At 35.5% G+C, this 22,251-nt stretch overlaps 1 protein-coding gene across 4 annotated transcripts in view; it reads right to left on the bottom strand.

The window, feature by feature from the left end:
• LOC145687018 (cleavage and polyadenylation specificity factor subunit 1-like) overlaps nucleotides 1-22,251 on the bottom strand; it is a 117,841-nt gene that overhangs the window by 61,698 nt on the left and 33,892 nt on the right. For all 4 annotated transcript variants that reach the window (XM_081760556.1, XM_081760555.1, XM_081760557.1 and 1 more), the window contains exons 7-11: nucleotides 21,972-22,134; nucleotides 8,339-8,445; nucleotides 7,480-7,653; nucleotides 4,507-4,647; nucleotides 1,554-1,661 (exon numbers count right to left, since the gene is read on the bottom strand). In XM_081760556.1, the coding sequence (XP_081616682.1) occupies nucleotides 1,554-1,661; nucleotides 4,507-4,647; nucleotides 7,480-7,653; nucleotides 8,339-8,445; nucleotides 21,972-22,134 (693 nt within the window). The remainder of the gene's footprint in view (nucleotides 1-1,553; nucleotides 1,662-4,506; nucleotides 4,648-7,479; nucleotides 7,654-8,338; nucleotides 8,446-21,971; nucleotides 22,135-22,251) is intronic.

The raw sequence follows: 22,251 nt of genomic DNA, 5'->3' as shown, positions 1-22,251 counted from the left end.
GATCCAACAAAAAATTAAGTCCTTTTACATTCTCAAATTAAACCATACACTCAATCTCGACAAAGGTGAAACTAAACATGACATGGAGCTATCTTGTTACTATATACAATGGTCGTTCAAGGTTGACCGGGATTTTCGTACGTAAATAATCGATGAATAGCCGGATCATAATGAAACTTGCGGGTGAAGTAATGTATTCCTTCTCGAGTAACTAGCGCTCGGCATGACGTATTTGGCGCACGCGCAGCAGTTGCAGCGAACATGGCGGCAAGCAGTGTGTCTGTGGAGCAGCGGTGTGTAATCAAATTTCTTGTGAAGGAGAAAGTTAAACCAGCTGAGATTTACAGAAGATTGCAAGCACAGTATGGTGAACCAACGATGTCACGGACAAGAGTGTACGAATGGTGGAGACAGTGAATTGTTGCAATCCATCATCACGTGTGATGAAACATGGTTGCACAATTCACTTCTAGAGACCAAAACAAGCAGCATGGAGTGGCGGCATAAAGGTTCCCCGCCGCCTAAGAAAAGCAAAACGCAGCCGTCCGCTGGAAAGATCATCGTAAGTGTCTTCTGGGACATGAATGGTGTTATTTATGTGGTTTTCTGGACAAACGGAGCACAATTTATGCCCAGTATTACTCCACATTGTTGAGTGGTGCTGTACGAAAGTCCATTCGCAAGAAAAGACCTAGGATGTTGTCTGGAAATGTCATTCTTCTCCATGAGAATGCCCGCCCTCACACGGCCAATGTGACAACAACTACTCTGGTCGAAATGCGCTGGGAAGTTCTTACCCATTCCCCCTACAGTCCAGATTTAGCCCCTAGTGATTATCATTTGTTTGCACCCCTTAGAGACCGTCTGGGAGGGAAGAAATTCACGACAGATGAAGCACTGCGGAACGATGTCCTCCAGTGGCTACAACAACAATTAAGTTGTTTCTACGCCAAAGGAATCAGGGAGCTGCCACAACGATGGCAACGGTGCCTCGACGCGCACGGAGAATACTTTGAAAAGCTGACATAGTTTGGTGCTTCTTGTGCTGTTTCCTCTGAAGAAATAAAAGTCCTGGTCAATCTTGAACGACTCTTGTATTTCCGCCATTCGGAAAGAAAGAAGAATAACCGAATAACAATAGTGAATAATGAATAGCTTTACAGTGATCTAAAGTGTTTAGTTTGTCATAGTGTTTGTGACATGAAGTTGTGCACTTCTTCAAATTATCTTTTATCCCTTCACTTTTCCACATTTTTTTTACCAAGAAATTTTAAAACTTTTTTTTTTTTTTTTACTTATTAAAGTTGATGACGAGGACCGTGTTCCTTGAAGACGTTTCTTAGTTTTTTTTTTTTTTTTTTTTTTTATATAATTATTGCAGTGAGTATGCACAATCTTGTTTTGCTTACTATTGTGACTATACTGCTCGCAACCTGTGCTCTTATAATAAAATAAATATTTCACGTTTTAAATGCATTATAATTTGTTATTGCAGATAGTACTACAAATGTATGGATTTCCGTTACAGAAAACAATAATAAAAAAATACATACCTGAATAATATATTTGTTATAACCAAGATTTCCAGCGTAAATGGTGGGTCCTTGCGTGCTAAACCCAGAGTTATCAACTTCATTAATTTCTTGTCCAGTTTGTAGTATCTAAGTTAAAAAAGAAAGGATAAATCTACAGTAAAATGGATTAATTTTAAACATACTAACAACATTTAAAGATTTTGAAAGTTTTAACATACCTAAGTACTTTGTTCGCAAAACAGAACCCCGAATAATTTATAAAACAATTTTGGCACTAATTCAATTTACAAGGGCTGGATAAAAATTAACGACAACATCGTTACTATTCGTACCTATCTTTATGCACAGAAGATCATATATCACACTCCTTCAATATAACCGCTTCCCAGTCTTTATCACCTTCTGCCAAACGGTGGAAGGTCGTACACCGCCAGTGCGTCAATCTTTGCCGATGTCCCGCAGAGACCGCCATATGGCACGGATGATGGCTTCTCTTTGTTGCAGTGTTTCCCGCAAAGTAATTCCTTCATTTTGGCGAAAAAATCATCACGGAGTCCCTGAAAATATTATTGTGCACCTGTGTCCACGTACCACTTCAATCCTGATTCACGGACGTTGCTAGTCTTTACAAACGAATTGTTATGGCGCTTCCACTTTCTTCCTCTACTTCACGGTACTGCTGCTTTTAATCGTTACAACTCGTCACACTCCATCGCCTCACATTCTCTTTTCAGCTACGGAAATCTTGTAATGTTGAAACAGATTCCTCTGACGTGTGAATAGTGTTGCCACTACGGTTTATCCAACCATATATTGTCACAAATCACCTTCCATATTGGAGGAAGAAAGAAGCAAGTCAAAAATCAAGCTGGATGCTATCCAGTTTGATATAATATATAATAATAGTCAAAGAACCAATTTTAATCGACCTACCAATCACTTTCGCAGTAAACCTTTGTACCTATTAATGCAATTTATATGCTCAAAAAACTATATCCAATACCTATTACACTTGTCAAGCTTTTCATTTAACAATTTTTTGTACTTCCTAATATTTCAACATTAATCTTCATAGAACATAATAATACGACACAGCGAAATTTTCTTTTATTTTTCATATGGCTTCAGCGCACAGTTTGCCCAAGTGGGCCCAGCCCGAAAAAAAAAACGGTGTTTTTTTCGGGTTGGACCCACCTTAAAACACGCCATGGGTTTTTAAGCTTTGTGTTAATATATTATTGGTACAACCAAGGTGATCACATTGAAAGTGATTTTTATCAGATTTTGGACTTTCTTTGGGCGAATTGAATGCTTTCACGTTACGGTATACAACAAAATGCAACGTAAGACCTTTATAAAGTTCTGAATGCACTGAATGAATTAAAAAAACCTTACCTTAGCTTGAGATAATTAAGTAACAAATTAATATATGGATTATACTTATAGCCTATTTGAAGAAACAATGCAATTTTATATTTTAGAAAATACTTTCCGTGAATAGAGTGCTCGCCGACGCCGAGGGACGTTATCCCTCATACGTTTTACGCGTTTAAAGCATAGGTGCCGGTACTACCAGTAAACATGTAGTGCATTAGTAAAACTATTAGTATTATTTCTTACCTTGGATGTTAACACAAGTATTCTTCAGTAAAATTTAGTTTTCCAACAACAGTTTAGTTCAGTTATTTGTAGGTACTCTTCAAATAAGTATTCTGTAGAATCAACCCCAACAAAAGCGTAAAAATTCGTCAAATTTAAGAAGCTCGATACTCAGAGTTCAGAAAACTACCTAACGCTTACTATTTCAAGCGCTGAATTCGAACTCGTACTAGTGAAAGTTCCGATGCACAGTAAAGGAAGCTGTATTTTCGAGGGAGGAGAAAAAAACACGTCCCGAAAGAAGTGATCGGGAAGTTCCCTCAATTGAACACACAAAGCATCGGAACTGAATACTTCAACAATAAAACCATTTATTTTACGCTGGAAGATTTTTTCATTTAAGACATTCTGAAAGATTTATTTTATAAAGTATGAATTATACCTTTGTTAATTGTTTTAAATTAATTTTCTGGAAAGATCTCTCGCAACAAATGCTCGGGAAATTCCCGTAATTGAACGCACAAAGTATCGAAAGTGAACTTCAACAATAAAACCATTTATTTTACGCTGTTAATATATTTGGTGTTCATATTTGGCAGACTTCCTGAGGCTTCTGGGATGATTCAATCTGCACTTGTTCGTTCGTGTGCTTGTACCACACATGCTACAGGGTACCACTTCCTGTCTTTTAAGTGTAAATTTTCAGAATACAAGCACGAGACACACTAAATTTCCTGTATAGATTTTGGCGGCATACCAACATAAAATTTCAAAATGGTGATATTTTTTTCTTCAAAATAGCGGGTATACACGCTACAAAGCACAATTTTCGTTCTTTTAAGTTGAAATTTTTAGAGTAGAAGCACGAGATACTCTAAATTAGCTGTGTATATTTTGGCGGCGATCCAATGTAAAATTTCAAAATGGTGGCCATTTTTTCAAAACAGCAGTGAATAGAAAATTGTTGCAAGTTGTGACAATGATAATCTTGAAATATAAATCACATTTTAACACTTTCACCCTAAAGACATTGAAATATTTCGATAAAACCCAATTAAACCCGAAAAAACCAATAAAACCCGAAAAAACCCATATGGGTCCAGGTGATTTGGGCGTTTTCAAAAAAGCCCGGGTTTTTTCAAACCCTGCTTCAGCGTCCCAAGAATAAGTTCCTTATTTGACTTATCCCTTTATTACAAGTTATAGAGCTACGAGTTCCCGTTCCAACATCCAATTCATTGTACATAGTTTTATTAGGAGTCACATACAGGAGAAATAATGATTATATATATATTTAAAAAAACTATCAGACGTGGTACTTTCGAAACAAGGCAGAATATACAAACAATAGCATATAGTTATATTTACGTACCATACTCGAATCTTCACGACTTAAAATCATAAACGCATGGCTGTTTTCTCTATCCAATCCGCTCTGTTCATCTTGAGTCTTGTCTTCACCAATGACAGTCCACATGTCTACGCAGCCTGGTAGTTCAAACGTTGTTACAACCTAACAGTATAAAAGTGAAACGTGATATTTAATCATATTCTGTATATATCCACAATGATCTTTACAAAATGCATTTTAGAAACATATATATATATATATATATATATCATACTTTATTAAAGACTAATAGGAACTATTTATGTATATTTTTTTTTAGAAGTTTAATAATTAGGTTTCATGAAAGAAATACTGGAAACATTACTATACCGTATGTATTGGAACTCTACAAAACGTTCACCTGGATAAATGTTCTTCTACTCAAACATTTAAAATTGCTGTCAATGGCACACGACCGACGACAATTTTTCTATGGTATTTTTCTTTCCTTTCATGTTTGTGGCGTAAGAGTCTAGTGTTTCTATTAAGTGTCTTTAGTTCATAGGTGCTGTAAACAATCATAGTACGCACCTTTCATTTAGCGATTGCTGGTGGCTCTGAAATAGTGTTTCTACAGGTTACTAGATGTGGATAGCGGCTATTACACCAAAAATTTAATTTTTTTCGAAAGTTGAAGTCTGCACCGACAAATTCGAGTTGGTTACGTAATTAATTTCCAGGCTTGACATTTTATTAGGGCCTACAGTAAATGAAGTAAATAAAGAAAGCAAGCATGAAAGAAAAGCAGAATCCCACAGAAAAGCATAATCTATTGTTGTTTGTGGCTACAAGATTGACTGATTCATTTGAACATTTGAAATATGTAACACACAAAACAACAAATTTATCACGTGACTCAACCTGATTTTCCAATATCAAATATTTCCAGAGAGTACATAGTTTAAAGATTTCGATTCTTTACAGAAAGAACACTTAGTAGTCTTTAATTTTTTCTAAAGCAATTCTCGAGACAACAATAAAACATGCTAAATAAGCATTCACCTCAACTCTAGGAGGGAAATATGCAGTAGTGTTTCTTTTGCGGCTGGAACCGTCCCAAGGTTGCCAAGCTCACAGTGACGTTAAGGCTATCATGCAACCAGTGTAATACTCAACTTTTAAGAGCAAATGCAGGGACAACATTTTGCAAGTAATACAACAATAAATAAATAAATAAATAAAACTCCAGAATAAACCATCATAAAAGAAATTCTCAGTAAGAAACTTATTTTGTTGTTGTTATATATGTAGTAAAACGTTGTTAATCTGGATTAGTTGGGAAGATAAGTTGACCAGAGTAACTGAAATAACCCAAAAGAACAGTAGAAAGTGCATTACAACTCTCGTTTATAGCAACAGAACACGTTTATTACGACGAATTTAACGGCGTAAATTCATATACAATAAAATATAAAGCAATACAGTACATACACACGTTATACCCTATATTGCGATGATGTACCACAGTGATATAATTCAAAAGCATGTCTGGTTCTGTGATGAAAAGACCGCAATGAAATCAAAGAAATCTCATAAATATTAAGTTGGACAATATTTATTGATGTTTATCTGTTCAGTGTTTCAATGATATCCAAAACAATGGACAAATAGAGTACAGTGTTCTTAACCATCACGGAGCTATGTGACGAACGCTCTTGTTGATTTCTAGTCACGTATAAAACCTTGCTTTTTTTCGTCTCTTCGTATTAAGTGAAGTCCGAGATTTTATTGTGTACATATATTCATTCTTAAAATTCTGAAGTGCAGTTCTATCGTTTAGGATTTTTCACTACGTTTTGTGGTACAGGACTGCATATATTTCTGTGTTTTTAATCTAATTCAATGTATATCTGTACAGTCTTGCTTGAAAAAAAGCCACCACCTACCTCTTCAAACGGCAACTTCCACGTATTACGAGAGGAAATTGTCATACTTTGGCTTGAAATAAATATCTCGATTGTCTAAAGATTCTCAATTGTTTCATTTAACCCTACTTACGGATAAAAATTCTTTTCAAAGAGAAGTGGGTGACCAAGTGTTTTGAACAAGACTTTACATATATTAAATATGCTGTTTTCGTAGCATGCACGTATTATTTGCTATATATTAATTATTTAACGTAAGGATTTACATCATTGGTAATTATGACTTTATTATGAAATAATATTAGAAGCCTTGCTTTAGTATATGTCGTTCACAATTATTTTCTTTTAAGTTGGGCTGACACAAGTTTCCGTAAAATCTGCAGTGGCCAACACAGATAGGTAGTACTATATATTTATATTTAATCGTGGGCTTCCTACTTTTTCTCGGTCTCGTTGCTTGTTCATCCGTTTCTCCTATCGTTTGCTATATTTATTAATGATACTATCTTCTTTAGATCATTCATAATCTAAGTAAGATAATTGGGTCAAATATACTACAGTTCTGAAAAAAGTAATCCTTTACTTGTTGGGTTCGGAAAGTGATGATAATAGTATTTATTTGTTTATTTATTGGAGTTTCTAGTGTAAAAACAGCTAGAAGCTCTCTATAGCACCATACATTGTAAATAACATATGAGGTAATTCCATGCACATTAATAAATTACAATTTGCAAAGCATTTGATATGGTTTTCTTTAGTAAAAGCTATGTACAGTTTGGACTTTTAAGAGTAACTGTTTATTTTCCTTTACGTATAGTAGGTCTCTTGTAAAATGGAATTCGAAATAATAATAATAATATAATACAAACCTACAAACCTAATAATAATAATAATAATATAATACCCCTACAAACTAAATGAACAGTCCAATATGCAAAATGTTCAACTCCATCACCTTCAAAAAGTGCATGAAGTACATTTACTTAATATTATTGGCGTCTTCTTTCCAACCATATGATACTACTGTTTTCTCCCCTCTCAAGTAAATCTTAAGTTCTTAAAACAATGGAAATTATAATCTGCAACTCACCTGGGGGCGAATGGATCTCTGTAAGACACACAGAGCACCGTTTTTACCATAACCAGAAGTAGTCACTAATTCAATATCAGGATCCTGAAGGTTGGAGAACTCTTCCGACAGGAAAGCAGGTTCCCCCATTGATATGTTCCCACATGGACCAATATTAAGCAGACTGTCACATACCTAAGAAGATACGATGGATATACATACCATATTTACTCAAATATAAGCCCTTTTTTTCTTCAACTTGAAGGGCTAAAATTTGGAGCGCTTATAATCGCAGAATATGATTTTGGATAAATGGTAGAAATATCGATTGATACCTTTAATTATTGTTTATAATAAATTCTAAACAGTAACAATAATTTTATAATTTTGATCATGTAAAATTCTATTGCTGATTGTTTAATCTTCCAGTTTACAACACCATATAAGTTCAAGCATAGTATTTTTCAAAACAGATAAGGGTATTGCTGCTAACTCTATCTGGAAATATACTTCGATCAAATCATGGTTTGCAACCAATAATGACGAATTGTTGGTTTGGTAATGATATGAATTTTCAGTAATGATTCTTAATTGGTACATATAGTCATAATAAGCGGATTCTAAAATCGACACAAACTTTTTACTGGGGGGAGGGGGAGGAGCGCTTATATTCCAGTAAATATAATATATACAAATTAAACAGTTTAAAAGAATGATATTTTGGTGAAATATACCGACATACTTGAAATATGTTAATTAATTTACATTAGCACACATTTCTAAGTTTTTTTTTTTTTTTTTTTGTGTGTGTAAATTCTTATTTTTGGCAAATAACCTTTTTTTTACGCATTACTAAAACATGTGTAATGAATTTTGTTACCTCAAAAACATACGATGTAATCTGTAATGAAGTTTGATCTTCACGGCCATACACTTCTAATTCGTCAAGGTCTTTGATGTCTGAAACATCCGACGCCATCCAATCGCCTAAAAATACACATTTAGTATGTTATTCTCGATACAATTTGAATACTATACAAGTATTAATCGACATAACAAACAATACACATAAACAACACTAGCAAAGGCAGTACGGTTAAAAATAGTTTTTTTTCAACAAAAAACTGAATGATTAATTAATACTAAAACAACACCATTTCCAATCGAACTACATTGTTGAATATTTAAAAAATCGAAATTTCTTTAGCCTCAAATAAAAACTACTTTAAGTGTAATTTTGCTCGCATTTAGCTACGATTATATTTTATTTACTATCAGAACACGCATTCACTTCAATGCATTTAATGTTATATACTGGATTCTTAGATATTTAATATTACGTGTTCAAGACTTTAATCAATACAACTACTTTCTAGGATGAAAAACGACTACAAAAATGCACACCAAGGAAATACCTGGGCTATCTTTTTTACCTGCTAAGTCTAAAACAACTTCCAAACATTCTGTCAGTATATCTGTACAATCTATTATACATTACATGACTTATACAGACGAAATGACCTTTTATTTTTTGAATGACTATAGCATACAACTTAGCATAAAACAAACCAATCTTTGCGTGGTAAAAATTGCCCGTTGATGCTCATTTCTACGTACTTCACAAAGTATGAATAATAATATTTTGCGTAATAAGCAATTTCATTACTTGATCTCTATTAATAATTCTTCGCAAAACGTACCGTGAAATGGAAAGTTTTAATAATTATCAAACTTATAATACTATGTATACCAGTTGTAAATCATCAAAAAATTGAAATCATACTTTCTTATATAGAGATTTGACACATATTTATTTTTGAGTAATTATGTATCTTAGAAGCATGAAACTGACATCAAAGAAACGATTTTTCTACATGTATGACTCAATGTGCGAATATCCGTCAAATTACAAACGTCTAATAATATTCGAATTCTTCTGCAGTATTCTCCAGCGCATCCGTGTGTCTGTGGTCAATGTCTCTCTTGGTCGATCCACTCAAATAGGAGCCAGATGTATGTCGCACTAACCAAAGTCCTTCAAATAGCATTCCTCCTGTGGTGTGCTAAAGTGAACATGTTGGACAGCCAGATTTCAAAATTAAAATACTTAAATATTTGCACCACAATGGTGGAGTGCCCTGAATGGACAGTCCCAAGAAGTATTTAAATTAAGTAATTAACAGAAGTTATGTAAATGAATTATATGAATTACTTGTGATTAGTTAAAATATTAAAGATATAAAAGAAATATTCGGTAGAGCTTTTTTTTTTTTTTTTTTTTTTTTTTTTTTTAAAAATAAGTGATTTGAAATATGCAAAATACTCTTTAACTCAGGTAATCAGTGGCTTTACTTCAACTCAGATGCTCCATTGAAATGGTTAGGTTACAACCATACACCCTTCTCTGTACATGTTCTTGCCATGCTGTAAAAGAAAAACATATGCGAAATTTTCCACATACCTTAATTGATGTCTGGAATCCGTACAAGAAAGACTTCCATGTTATTTTGTCGAATTTTTAATGTTGATAAAATATATATATATATATATATATATATATATATATATATATATATATATAAAAAAAACACTTCTCCACAGAGATCATACAGATTTTAAACACTGATATTCACACACACACAAAAAGAAATTATTTTATATTCACACGAATATTAAATTGAAGTGACCGGTCAAAAAAAAAAATATTTTTCTTTTTATGAAAATTTGGCCATTATATATTTCTGTTCATAGTTCGTGCACGTATTGTTTCGACGTGTTCTTCATCGTCTTCTTCTTTCAGTCCTTTCTCTTCTCACCGAAGTTCGCTCGTCATCCAGAAATCTCCTAGAAGGTATCAATTGCTGCTACTGGGTGCTGCTCTGGTTGTTTCTCTGCTGCTCTGGTGTCTCTCTCTTAGTATCTCTGGATCCATTTGAAGACATCTGGTTTATGCAGTGTTACTGGATAATTATCATCTGGATTGCCTCAAAGTCTCTGAAAATGTTCTGATTCTATGATCCAGTTCCAAAGTTCTCACTACATCGGCCACATATGACGCACTTAAAATTTTACTTTTAAGATTTTATACATATATCACACGGCAAACTACATACGAGAGTTATACGCTAGTAGTCATTGTCCTAGCTGCAGATTTAAGACTCAGTCTCTGCTTTAAAAAAAAAATATTCAAACTCTCCTCTTTTTAACATCTCGTCTCGCAACATGTGTTGCCCGTAAAGCATACACCGAGATTACGTTAAGTTCTGAGACAGTCAGATCGAGACGAAAGAAGAAAAAAAAAAAAAAAAACTCAATCTCGAGTAACACCGCGATTCTACTATTTAAATGTGCCTATCTCACAAAACCGACCATTGTCACGATGAGTCTTGCACTAACTGTCACAGAGGATGACCTCTGTATATCGCGTCTTAACACCAACTAACTTGCTCCTTCCCTGTCAAACAGTTTTCTTTCAGAGGAAACAACACGATTTTCAAAGGCTCGCTCCTGACCTACCCAAAATTCAATGTATAGTCCCTTTTCGCGGACCCTAATGGTTTTGTCGCCAAAATGTCTGGGTAGTACACTTTCATGTAATCTTTCATTTATTCTTAGATTATTATTGCTTGTCATCTGTTTTGAGTTTGACCACTGGATAGAGGAAATACTAAGCTTTAAAACGGTGTATCATACACTTTGTTATTCAAATGTTAAATACTTGTTTTCGTATTGTTTTCCCCGGCGTCACTGTACATTTTCTTTGTAAACAATCTTCCTTGCCGAACCAGTCCATGTGCGTTTGTTTACATCGCCAGAGTACTCTAGCGGTGATCTCTCGCAACCTCCACACACACATTTGTTCATGGTTTTTCATTTTTTTTTCACAATAATTATCATGAATCAACAATATATTCTATATTACATTGTACCTAATATTCCTCTGATTATATTTACATAGGATTCCAGCAGTGACATTCCATTTAGAATTAATAATCAATAAATATACACATATCGGCTGCTATGACATTCACGGTACTGCGTATCGCTGTCGTCTCAATTACAGCAATGTCAACACCAAGCACAGTAAAGTAATAAGCTTTTGTTTTAAAGTTAAGGTAACAACGAAAAATCTTTTCTGACCAAAATTACATCTTATCTTACATTTCTACAATTCTAAATATGTAATAATGCTAGGATATGACTGCATTCATAATTTTCAATGGGGGGAAAACCCACTCGCAGGAAGAGCAGAAGCTCTTCCTTGTCGAAACCGCGCTTTGAAGAAAAAAATATAGGATAGTTTTCTGGCGGGATCCAACCCAAGCTTTCGAAGTTTCTAGTGTGAAAAATGGTCACTTGAAGAAAATCTAACGCCTTATTGTTCCCAAGAATTCTAACCCACTTGCTAAAATATCTGAGCAGAAATATACAAAGGTAATGGGATAGGATCTATGTCGCCAGGCCACTATCTGCAGCAACGTTAGCAACTCTGCTCACTTCTACCTAACTAAGTTAGAAGTATGATTTAAATATATGACCTAGATAAAATTTCTCTCATATCACAATTCTTCTTTAACTTTAGATAGCAATCCTGGGTGCACGTACACAGCTTTTAACTGCTACGGAACATTTTCTGTTTTTTTTTTAAAAAAAAAACAGTGGTGCTTTTCCAAGTTAAGTTTTCTTTCCTACATATATTTTTATATTCCAAATGACAATGTTTAATTCACCTATTTTATATACTAATTAACCTAACTAACTTATATATTCTTAATTAACCTATAGATATGTAAATTATTCTAATATTATGCAAAAATTTCGGGTGAAATTAACATAAAAATTTTAAATAGAAAATAGCTATATGTGTGCCTCTTATAACATCCCCCTTTGAAATTTTTAATGTATTCCTAAGTACATTTAAAATTTCAACACCTCTACATATTAAATAACCTGATATATCTACATACATATAAAAGTAATTATTGCTACAAGCAAATCTAACCTCTAAATAGTAAAATGTATACTAACAGAGCTATCTAAGTCTGAACGTGAATACATTTTTCTTTTTTTCTTTTCCTTTTTTTTTTTTTTCTCGAGAGTACCTCAAGTTCGTATTGTTAACCGCACTACCTGTCTCAGACTTCCTGCGGTGTCCTTGCCTTGTATCGTTTGATCAGGTAGGCGTTTCTCCTACATTTCTCTTCTTTTGTCACAGGGTCACCCAAAACATACACATTGTGTTCTGTCTTCTTGAGGATAGAAAATGGCCCGGAATATAAGAGCAACATTTTCCTTGTAATTCCTGAAAATGCATCAGATTTTGGGAATACCCTAATTAAAACAAGTTCTCCTACCTCGTATTGCACTGTTGCATGCCGTTTATTAAATTCCCTCTTTCTTTTTTCTGCACTTTTCTTTAGATTTCGGGATGCTATCTCTACATAATACTCTATGTCCTTTCTATCTTCTATCTCTGGAATTTCAAATAATCGTGCGATGTCTTTTGACATTGTTTGTCCAAAATGTACCTCATATGGACTAAGGTTTGTTGACAAGTGTTTGGCCGAATTCAAACACTTCTCCACCTTCGTTAAAAATTTTGGCCATTGAGTCTGTCTGTCGTGACAGTACTTTCTCAGCATTCGCACTGTGGATTTGACACTCACTTCTGCCATATTTCCCTGGGGATAATAAGGCGTACTAGTAATATGTTTTAGCCCTAATTCTCTCATCTCCTTTTTCCATCTCTGAGATTTAAACTGTGTCCCATTATCAGTTAACACAAAATCCACATTTGGACATAGTTTTAGGAACTCTCTAAGCTTTCTAATGGCCGAACATGACGTAGCTGTCTTGCATGCATATAGGCCGATCAATTTCGAAAAAGCATCCATGCAGACTAATACATATTTTACATTACCAACCCCTCTTGGAAGTGGCCCTAGCCAATCTAAACAAATCAATTGGTTTGGTCTCTCTACTAGCACTGGATTCAGTGGTCCAGGTTGGTAACACTGAGGCGGTGATGCCTTTTGACATATGTCACATGATGTTGTATATTTTCTGATGATGTTCCTCATCTTAGGCCAAACGAAATATTCAGAAAGAAGAGGAAAAAGCTTGGTTGCAGATAAGTGACCTCTCTCGTCATGGTAGTACTGCAGCAAAGGTTCAACCAGCACTTCGGGAATACAAATGCGCAGACCGTTACAATCGCGTTTACACAATCTTCCGTTACTTATTTCGTAAGTGTGCTTATCACTTCTTATCTTCTTACTAACGTCTCCGCTTTCTATACACTTCTTTATCTTTCCACAGAATGCATCAGATGATTGCATTTCAGGAAGGATTGTGATCAACTTGCGCAATTCCCCGGGAATCCCTGTCAAAATTGTCATCAATGACTCTTTTATCTCTAGTTTTCTATTAACGTCGAACTCTTTTCCTGTGTTAGGGGGGTATCTCGAAAAATGATCACTTAAATTCTGTTTTGAAGGCACATACTCGAATTCGAAGTCTAGCATGCTTAACGCTAACACGAACCTTGCTATACGTTGATTAGTTATTCTACACAACAAAATAAATTTTATCGATAAGTGGTCAGATCTAATCTTGAACCTGTTCCCTATCAAATAGTGCTTGAATTTGTTTACACCATCTATTATCGCAACAAATTCCTTCTCAGTTATCAAATAGTTGCGTTGAGCAGCGTTAAAAATTCGCGATGTCATTTCGATAATTCTAATGTTGCCATCATCATCTATTTGATATAAGTGCGCAGAACAGCTGACGTCTGAAGCATCGCATTCAAGAATAAATTGTTTGTCCGGAAGGGGCTTCATTAACACCACATCTTCCTGAAAGATTTCCCTTATTTTTCGAAATGCCTCCTCATGAATTTCAGTCCATTGAAATTTTGCTCCTTTTTTCAAAAGTTGAAATAAAGGAAAAAGGACTTCTGCATACTTTGTACTAAATATGCGATAAAACTGACAATACCCAATGAAACTACGCAATTCTTTCACATTTCTGGGCCTCCTAAATGTCATTATCTTCTCAAGTTTCTCAAGGCACTTTCCTATCCCATCTGGGGACAAGTTATATCCCAAAACGCTAATTTCTCGTCTCGCAAATTCACATTTCTTCAGGAGTAAAGTCATGCCTGCTGCTTTAATTTTGCCTAACGCAATGTCTATATGACGTATATGTTCGTCAAAAGACGAACTTCCAAGGATGACGTCATCAACATAATAACCGCAAAACTCTCTGCACTCTGAGAGGATTGAATCGATCGCTCTCACACATGATGAAAGAGATTGCTTGGTGCCGAAAGGTAACTTTTGGAATACGTAAGAAATTCCATTATGTAAAAATCCTAAGTATTTTTGACTGTCAGATTTTACTCGGATTTGCAGAAACGACTCTACACAGTCAATTGAAGTTTTCCAACGTTTATCACATAGGTCTCTAAGTGTACTAAGTGCTGGGACTGGCTGATCCCTTTGACTAACAGTGACCTCTGCCAAACGTCTCGCATCCAAACAAATACGAACAGTTCCGTCCTTTTTTGGAACTACAACAAGCGGGCTGGTGTAGCAAGTCTCAGATTTTCTCACTATTTTCCATGCTTCCCACCGATTAATGATATTAGTCACCTGATTTCTAAACTTCAATGCATATGGATACATTTTAGCTTTGAATTTCCCTTCTTCACGCAATTCTATACTGTGTTCATATCCCTTTATACACCCTGGTTTTAAATCGAACACTTCTCTATGCTTCATTAACACTTCTTTTAATTTCTGCTTTTCGACCACACTGAGGTCAGTGTACCCTTCTACGAGGCTAGAAATCTCAGCTGGTGTGACTTTAGTTTGTACTTTATTCCATTCATGCGGGCTGTACACTACATTGGCAAGTTCAGTAGCTGTCGGATATTTTCCATCATCCAGATGGGTTCTGAGAGAAGTCATCTCCTTACTATGCCCTTCTCTATTTCTTACATCATCCATCTGAAATGCATAGATGGGTTCTATACCCGTTTCACCCATTTCGCCTATTTCGCCCATTTCGCCTAAGGGAAATGAATATAAAAATCTCTCTTCATCTTCAAACTCTAAAGTCAAACTCCTGACCACTAACTCACTCTCTTCGATTTCTACATCTCGAAAACTAACCTGAACCTCAGTTGGTGAATTTAGTCTCAAAATTCCCACATTATAATCTAGCACAGCCTTGCTCTCAGCAAAGAACTGTGACCCAATAATCAAGGGACGATTTAATCCTTGTACAATTAATCCCACAGTATAGAATTCATGATTACTGAATGTCATTACTAGCATCACTTGTCCAAGGATTTTGGCTATAGATTTTCCAAAAGCCGAACTAACCTTTATATTGTTTGCTTTTAGGAATGCAGGGGGTGGGGTGGTATTCTTTACCTGTGCCCATAGGTCACTACTAATTGCGCTAACACTTGCTCCGCTGTCAAGAAGACCACATATTTTTTAACAAATAAACAAGTTTCTACTTCTGGTAACGTTATAACATTGTTGGTAGGTACATTCTCCCTTTCATCTGCTTCCAATAAATCTCGAAAAATGGCATTTGATTCATCAAAAAGACATTTATTTAATTTAATCTCTTTTCCACCTCTCAAAAGCAAGCATAATTCTTTAACTTTGGCACTTTTATCATCCGAAAAATATTGTTTATTAATAATTTTGTCACATTGTATGCAATCTCGGCTATTATTTTCCAATCCCATGATTTCTAACTGTTTGACAAGAGTTTCGCATTATCCCTTATTATGTTCAGCATGATATGAACTATCCTCATTACGCACACTACTAGGTAAAAATTTAGCACTATCAGATAGAGAACAGTTATCTGTAGCTCCTAGACAGCGTGCGTACGATTCTCACTGTCTAGAAACTGTTTGTCCCATGTTCCGGGGGCTCTGTGACCTAGATCTTTGGTTTTCACTTTCATTAGCAGAACCGTTACCCCTACTGAATTCCAGATTGTTAACCTGCTCTTCTCCAGAGTATGATCTCCTCCGTCCTCTGGGATTATTCCTGCCCCTGAAGGAACCTCGGTTGTTTGAACGACCCTGAGACCTTTCATTGTTATTATTCTCACCATTTCTATCCCTTGGTGACCATGTCGTTCCATGGTTGCCAAATTGCCTACTCGTGTTCCCTCTACCTCTCTGTGTATTTCCACCACGATTCTGATTATTGCGATTCTTTCGTGGGGAATATGGGCGATGTCTATACGATGTACCGCTAGACCTTTCATTATCGCTTTCTTCTATTGACATCATATTAATCCCCCTTCTAATGTTATTGTTTCCGCTATTATTTTGATACGTCACTTGCAATTCTGCCACCAGACCAACCAATTCTTCAATTGTTTTCGGTTTGGATGATATCAGAGACCTGTAAATCCAAGATGGCAGTTGTCTTGGCAGTATCTTTAAAAGTACTTGCGGTTCTAATGGCGGCAATAAAATACTATTTTTATGCAGCAAGTCTAAAAGTTACTCCGTGGGAAGCCTATTTGAGCGGCTATCAAACCGAGCCGTTAGAATGGTCGCACGTAAGTTCGCCAACTTCTCTTCGCTCAGATAGGTCCGTTTGAAATGCATGATAAAATCTTGATACGTCTTGCACTTAATTAGAGTTACTTGAGCCCATTGCAGTGATGTATTTCTAAAGCATTTCGAGACAAACTGTAGCTTTCGATCTTCCGGTACTCCCGTGAGATCAAAATAATTATCGAGCTCGACAAGAAAATTATGAGACTGCACTTCACTTTCTAAACCAGAGAATATAGGAAGAGACAGATCACGATGCATCAGTCCCACAGCTGATGCTAGCTGGCACGTAGAGACAGGCGGCTGAGCGTTTGACGATACGCGGGATTCTGTCTCGTCTCGAAAGACAAAACAAGGAGCGTCTCGAGAGGTACCGGGTTGGTTATTGTTTATTCTTTCACCTCTGTCATCAATTTCTCGAACCGATTTCTTTAAAGAAGCAAGTTCTTTCTCTAATTTGGTGCAAACAGAAGTAATGTTCTGTTGTATCTCTTGCATACCATCCCGATATTCGCTCCGCACCTCTTCAAGCTGGTTTTCGTGACCAATTTCTTCGCGTAATCGACCCATTTCTTCTCTCCATTGTATTTCTAGACGCTGCATATTGTTCTCCGCTTGAGCAATTGAACCCTCAATGCTTTCCAACCTACTTGTCACCTGTTCTACACAAGTCCTGACGCTTTCTACCTGGTTGTCTACTCTCAGAATGTCTTGTCCTAAAGTTAATTGTATTTCATCTAATTTTCTATTGCTACTCGCCTCGAGCTGCTGTACCCTCTCATCGTTCGCTCTTATTGAACCTCGTAACTCGTCGCATGCTACAGCTAATCGCTCATTGAACGATTCAGCTGTTGCATTCAGCCGAGTACTCAGTTCAGCTATACTGTTCATTAATCTACTGCTATTTACTTCCTGCCTTTTCACTAATTCCTGTACTGACTTTTCCTGCTGTTGTGCAATTTTTTCCTGCTTATCAACTAGTTCCTTTACTGACCTTTCCTGTTTGTCAACGAGTTCTTTCACAGTGCTCTTTACCAGCTGTTGTAACATTACAAACAGTGGATTCATAGATGGATCCATTGTCTCCATGTTCACAACACTGGATGGACCAGGGATCGATTCCTTTTCGTTTTCCTGACTTCCCTGATTTCCGTTTCCGTTACTAACTTCTCCCTGACTTTCTATATTCGCCATTCTCTCCTCTAACTCTAACTCGCCGAGCTGATTCTGCGGAAAGTTAACCAGGTCTTCTTCCATTTTCTTTTTCTGTAGTCTAGTGACCACCATCAACTTAATAGAAATACTCTAACTCTCTAACTTTCTAAGATATGCTAATTTCTGTATCTTATAAAAACAACACGCAAAATAAATGTTATCCCCCTCTTAAATTTTCCGACAGGCACACATGGAAAAACTCTAATCAAAATAACACTAAATTCTTACAAATAAAACATGTAATTTTGGCTGCTTTTTTTTTCGAAATAAACAAGGAAACAAAGAAACAAAATTCGTAAATAAAATGTTGCCGGACACAAAGCTTATTACTTCATTGTTGGTGTATGGCCCTGAACATTTCATTGACAGCATCCACTTTTTTTTTTTTTTTTTTTTTTTTTTTTTTTTTAATATTACAATTCGTGACACTGAAGTGATCTCGCCTTACGCTGGGTAAGCCAGATTTTGTGGTGTGCTAAAGTGAACATGTTGGACAGCCAGATTTCAAAATTAAAATACTTAAATATTTGCACCACAATGGTGGAGTGCCCTGAATGGACAGTCCCAAGAAGTATTTAAATTAAGTAATTAACAGAAGTTATGTAAATGAATTATATGAATTACTTATGATTAGTTAAAATATTAAAGATATAAAAGAAATATTCGGTAGAGCTTTTTTTTTTTTAAAAAAAAAATAAGTGATTTGAAATATGCAAAATACTCTTTAACTCAGGTAATCAGTGGCTTTACTTCAACTGAGATGCTCCATTGAAATGGTCAGGTTACAACCATACACCCTTCTCTGTACATGTTCTTGCCATGCTGTAAAAGAAAAACATATGCGAAATTTTCCACATACCTTAATTGATGTCTGGAATCCGTACAAGAAAGACTTCCATGTTATTTTGTCGAATTTTTAATGTTGATAAAATTAAAAAAAAAAAAAAAAAAAAAACACCACTCCTTTACAGAGATCATACAGATTTTAAACACTGATATTCACACACACACAAAAAGAAATTATTTTATATTCACACGAATATTAAATTGAAGTGACCGGTCAAAAAAAAAATATTTTTCTTTTTATGAAAATTTGGCCATTATATATTTCTGTTCATAGTTCGTGCACGTATTGTTTCGACGTGTTCTTCATCGTCTTCTTCTTTCAGTCCTTTCTCTTCTCACCGAAGTTCGCTCGTCATCCAGAAATCTCCTAGAAGGTATCAATTGCTGCTACTGGGTGCTGCTCTGGTTGTTTCTCTGCTGCTCTGGTGTCTCTCTCTTAGTATCTCTGGATCCATTTGAAGACATCTGGTTTATGCAGTGTTACTGGATAATTATCATCTGGATTGCCTCAAAGTCTCTGAAAATGTTCTGATTCTATGATCCAGTTCCAAAGTTCTCACTACATCGGCCACATATGACGCACTTAAAATTTTACTTTTAAGATTTTATACATATATCACACGGCAAACTACATACGAGAGTTATACGCTAGTAGTCATTGTCCTAGCTGCAGATTTAAGACTCAGTCTCTGCTTTAAAAAAAAATATTCAAACTCTCCTCTTTTTAACATCTCGTCTCGCAACATGTGTTGCCCGTAAAGCATACACCGAGATTACGTTAAGTTCTGAGACAGTCAGATCGAGACGAAAGAAGAAAAAAAAACTCAATCTCGAGTAACACCGCGATTCTACTATTTAAATGTGCCTATCTCACAAAACCGACCATTGTCACGATGAGTCTTGCACTAACTGCCACAGAGGATGACCTCTGTATATCGCGTCTTAACACCAACTAACTTGCTCCTTCCCTGTCAAACAGTTTTCTTTCAGAGGAAACAACACGATTTTCAAAGGCTCGCTCCTGACCTACCCAAAATTCAATGTATAGTCCCTTTTCGCGGACCCTAATGGTTTTGTCGCCAAAATGTCTGGGTAGTACACACTTTCATGTAATCTTTCATTTATTCTTAGATTATTATTGCTTGTCATCTGTTTTGAGTTTGACCACTGGATAGAGGAAATACTAAGCTTTAAAACGGTGTATCATACACTTTGTTATTCAAATGTTAAATACTTGTTTTCGTATTGTTTTCCCCGGCGTCACTGTACATTTTCTTTGTAAACAATCTTCCTTGCCGAACCAGTCCATGTGCGTTTGTTTACATCGCCAGAGTACTCTAGCGGTGATCTCTCGCAACCTCCACACACACATTTGTTCATGGTTTTTCATTTTTTTTTCACAATAATTATCATGAATCAACAATATATTCTATATTACATTGTACCTAATATTCCTCTGATTATATTTACATAGGATTCCAGCAGTGACATTCCATTTAGAATTAATAATCAATAAATATACACATATCGGCTGCTATGACATTCACGGTACTGCGTATCGCTGTCGTCTCAATTACAGCAATGTCAACACCAAGTACAGTAAAGTAATAAGCTTTTGTTTTAAAGTTAAGGTAACAACGAAAAATCTTTTCTGACCAAAATTACATCTTATCTTACATTTCTACAATTCTAAATATGTAATAATGCTAGGATATGACTGCATTCATAATTTTCAATGGGGGGAAAACCCACTCGCAGGAAGAGCAGAAGCTCTTCCTTGTCGAAACCGCGCTTTGAAGAAAAAATATAGGATAGTTTTCTGGCGGGATCCAACCCAAGCTTTCGAAGTTTCTAGTGTGAAAAATGGTCACTTGAAGAAAATCTAACGCCTTATTGTTCCCAAGAATTCTAACCCACTTGCTAAAATATCTGAGCAGAAATATACAAAGGTAATGGGATAGGATCTATGTCGCCAGGCCACTATCTGCAGCAACGTTAGCAACTCTGCTCACTTCTACCTAACTAAGTTAGAAGTATGATTTAAATATATGACCTAGATAAAATTTCTCTCATATCACAATTCTTCTTTAACTTTAGATAGCAATCCTGGGTGCACGTACACAGCTTTTAACTGCTACGGAACATTTTCTGTTTTTTTTTTTTTAAAAAAAACAGTGGTGCTTTTCCAAGTTAAGTTTTCTTTCCTACATATATTTTTATATTCCAAATGACAATGTTTAATTCACCTATTTTATATACTAATTAACCTAACTAACTTATATATTCTTAATTAACCTATAGATATGTAAATTATTCTAATATTATGCAAAAATTTCGGGTGAAATTAACATAAAAATTTTAAATAGAAAATAGCTATATGTGTGCCTCTTATACTCCCCACACAAAAAAACAAAAATCCGGTGTCGTGAGGGCTATGGTTTGTGTTCTTGCTTCTAATCGAGAACGTGCAGCTTCGATTCCCACGACTAGCAATCGTAAGGATTCTCCAGGGTCTTCCTCAGTGCCGTCATACAAATGCTAAAACGGTACCTTTAATTATAGGTCCCAACCAAGTTTTTTTCCTAAAAATGGTTAATATCTTCCAATGAAGTGGATTTACAATATATTTAAAACTGTCTTATGTGACCTAAGTAAAAGACTGTGTGTAATCATTCACATTTTGCACATTCAATGGAGTAGTGTCAGAACTTCTATGCAATCAATGACGATTACGCCCGCTGGAACTCTTGACAACCATTCTACCCTTTAGTCAATCATTATACTGTAACACAGGAGTCTTCCGATAATAAAATTGTTAACTAAACTAATTTCTAAGAAGCTAAGAAAATTTTACCTAAAGTGTCCAGTCTCTTTTTCTTCGATGGTGGTTCATGTTTAGGAGACCTCCTCTCTCCGAAAGTCATTACAGTGCTTTCTTCCTTTTCAGTAAATCTCAACAGCAACGAATTACCAAGACGAGAACCCAAAAATAAATAATTATCTTCAAATATACATAGCTGCAAAAAGTAGTTAGGGAAAATATCAATGTTTGTTATGATATAAAAGTAACAATTAAGTAAGAAATGTATTATCCAACGATATGCAGCAAAGCAAAGCATCAATTTTCATTTAGA

This window comes from Thermobia domestica, chromosome 1 (genome assembly GCF_964235325.1).
Source record: "Thermobia domestica chromosome 1, izTheDome1.hap1.1, whole genome shotgun sequence".
NCBI lineage: Eukaryota > Metazoa > Arthropoda > Insecta > Zygentoma > Lepismatidae > Thermobia > Thermobia domestica.
Note: the sequence above shows the minus strand (reverse complement) of the source record. Positions and strands in the feature narration are given on the sequence as shown.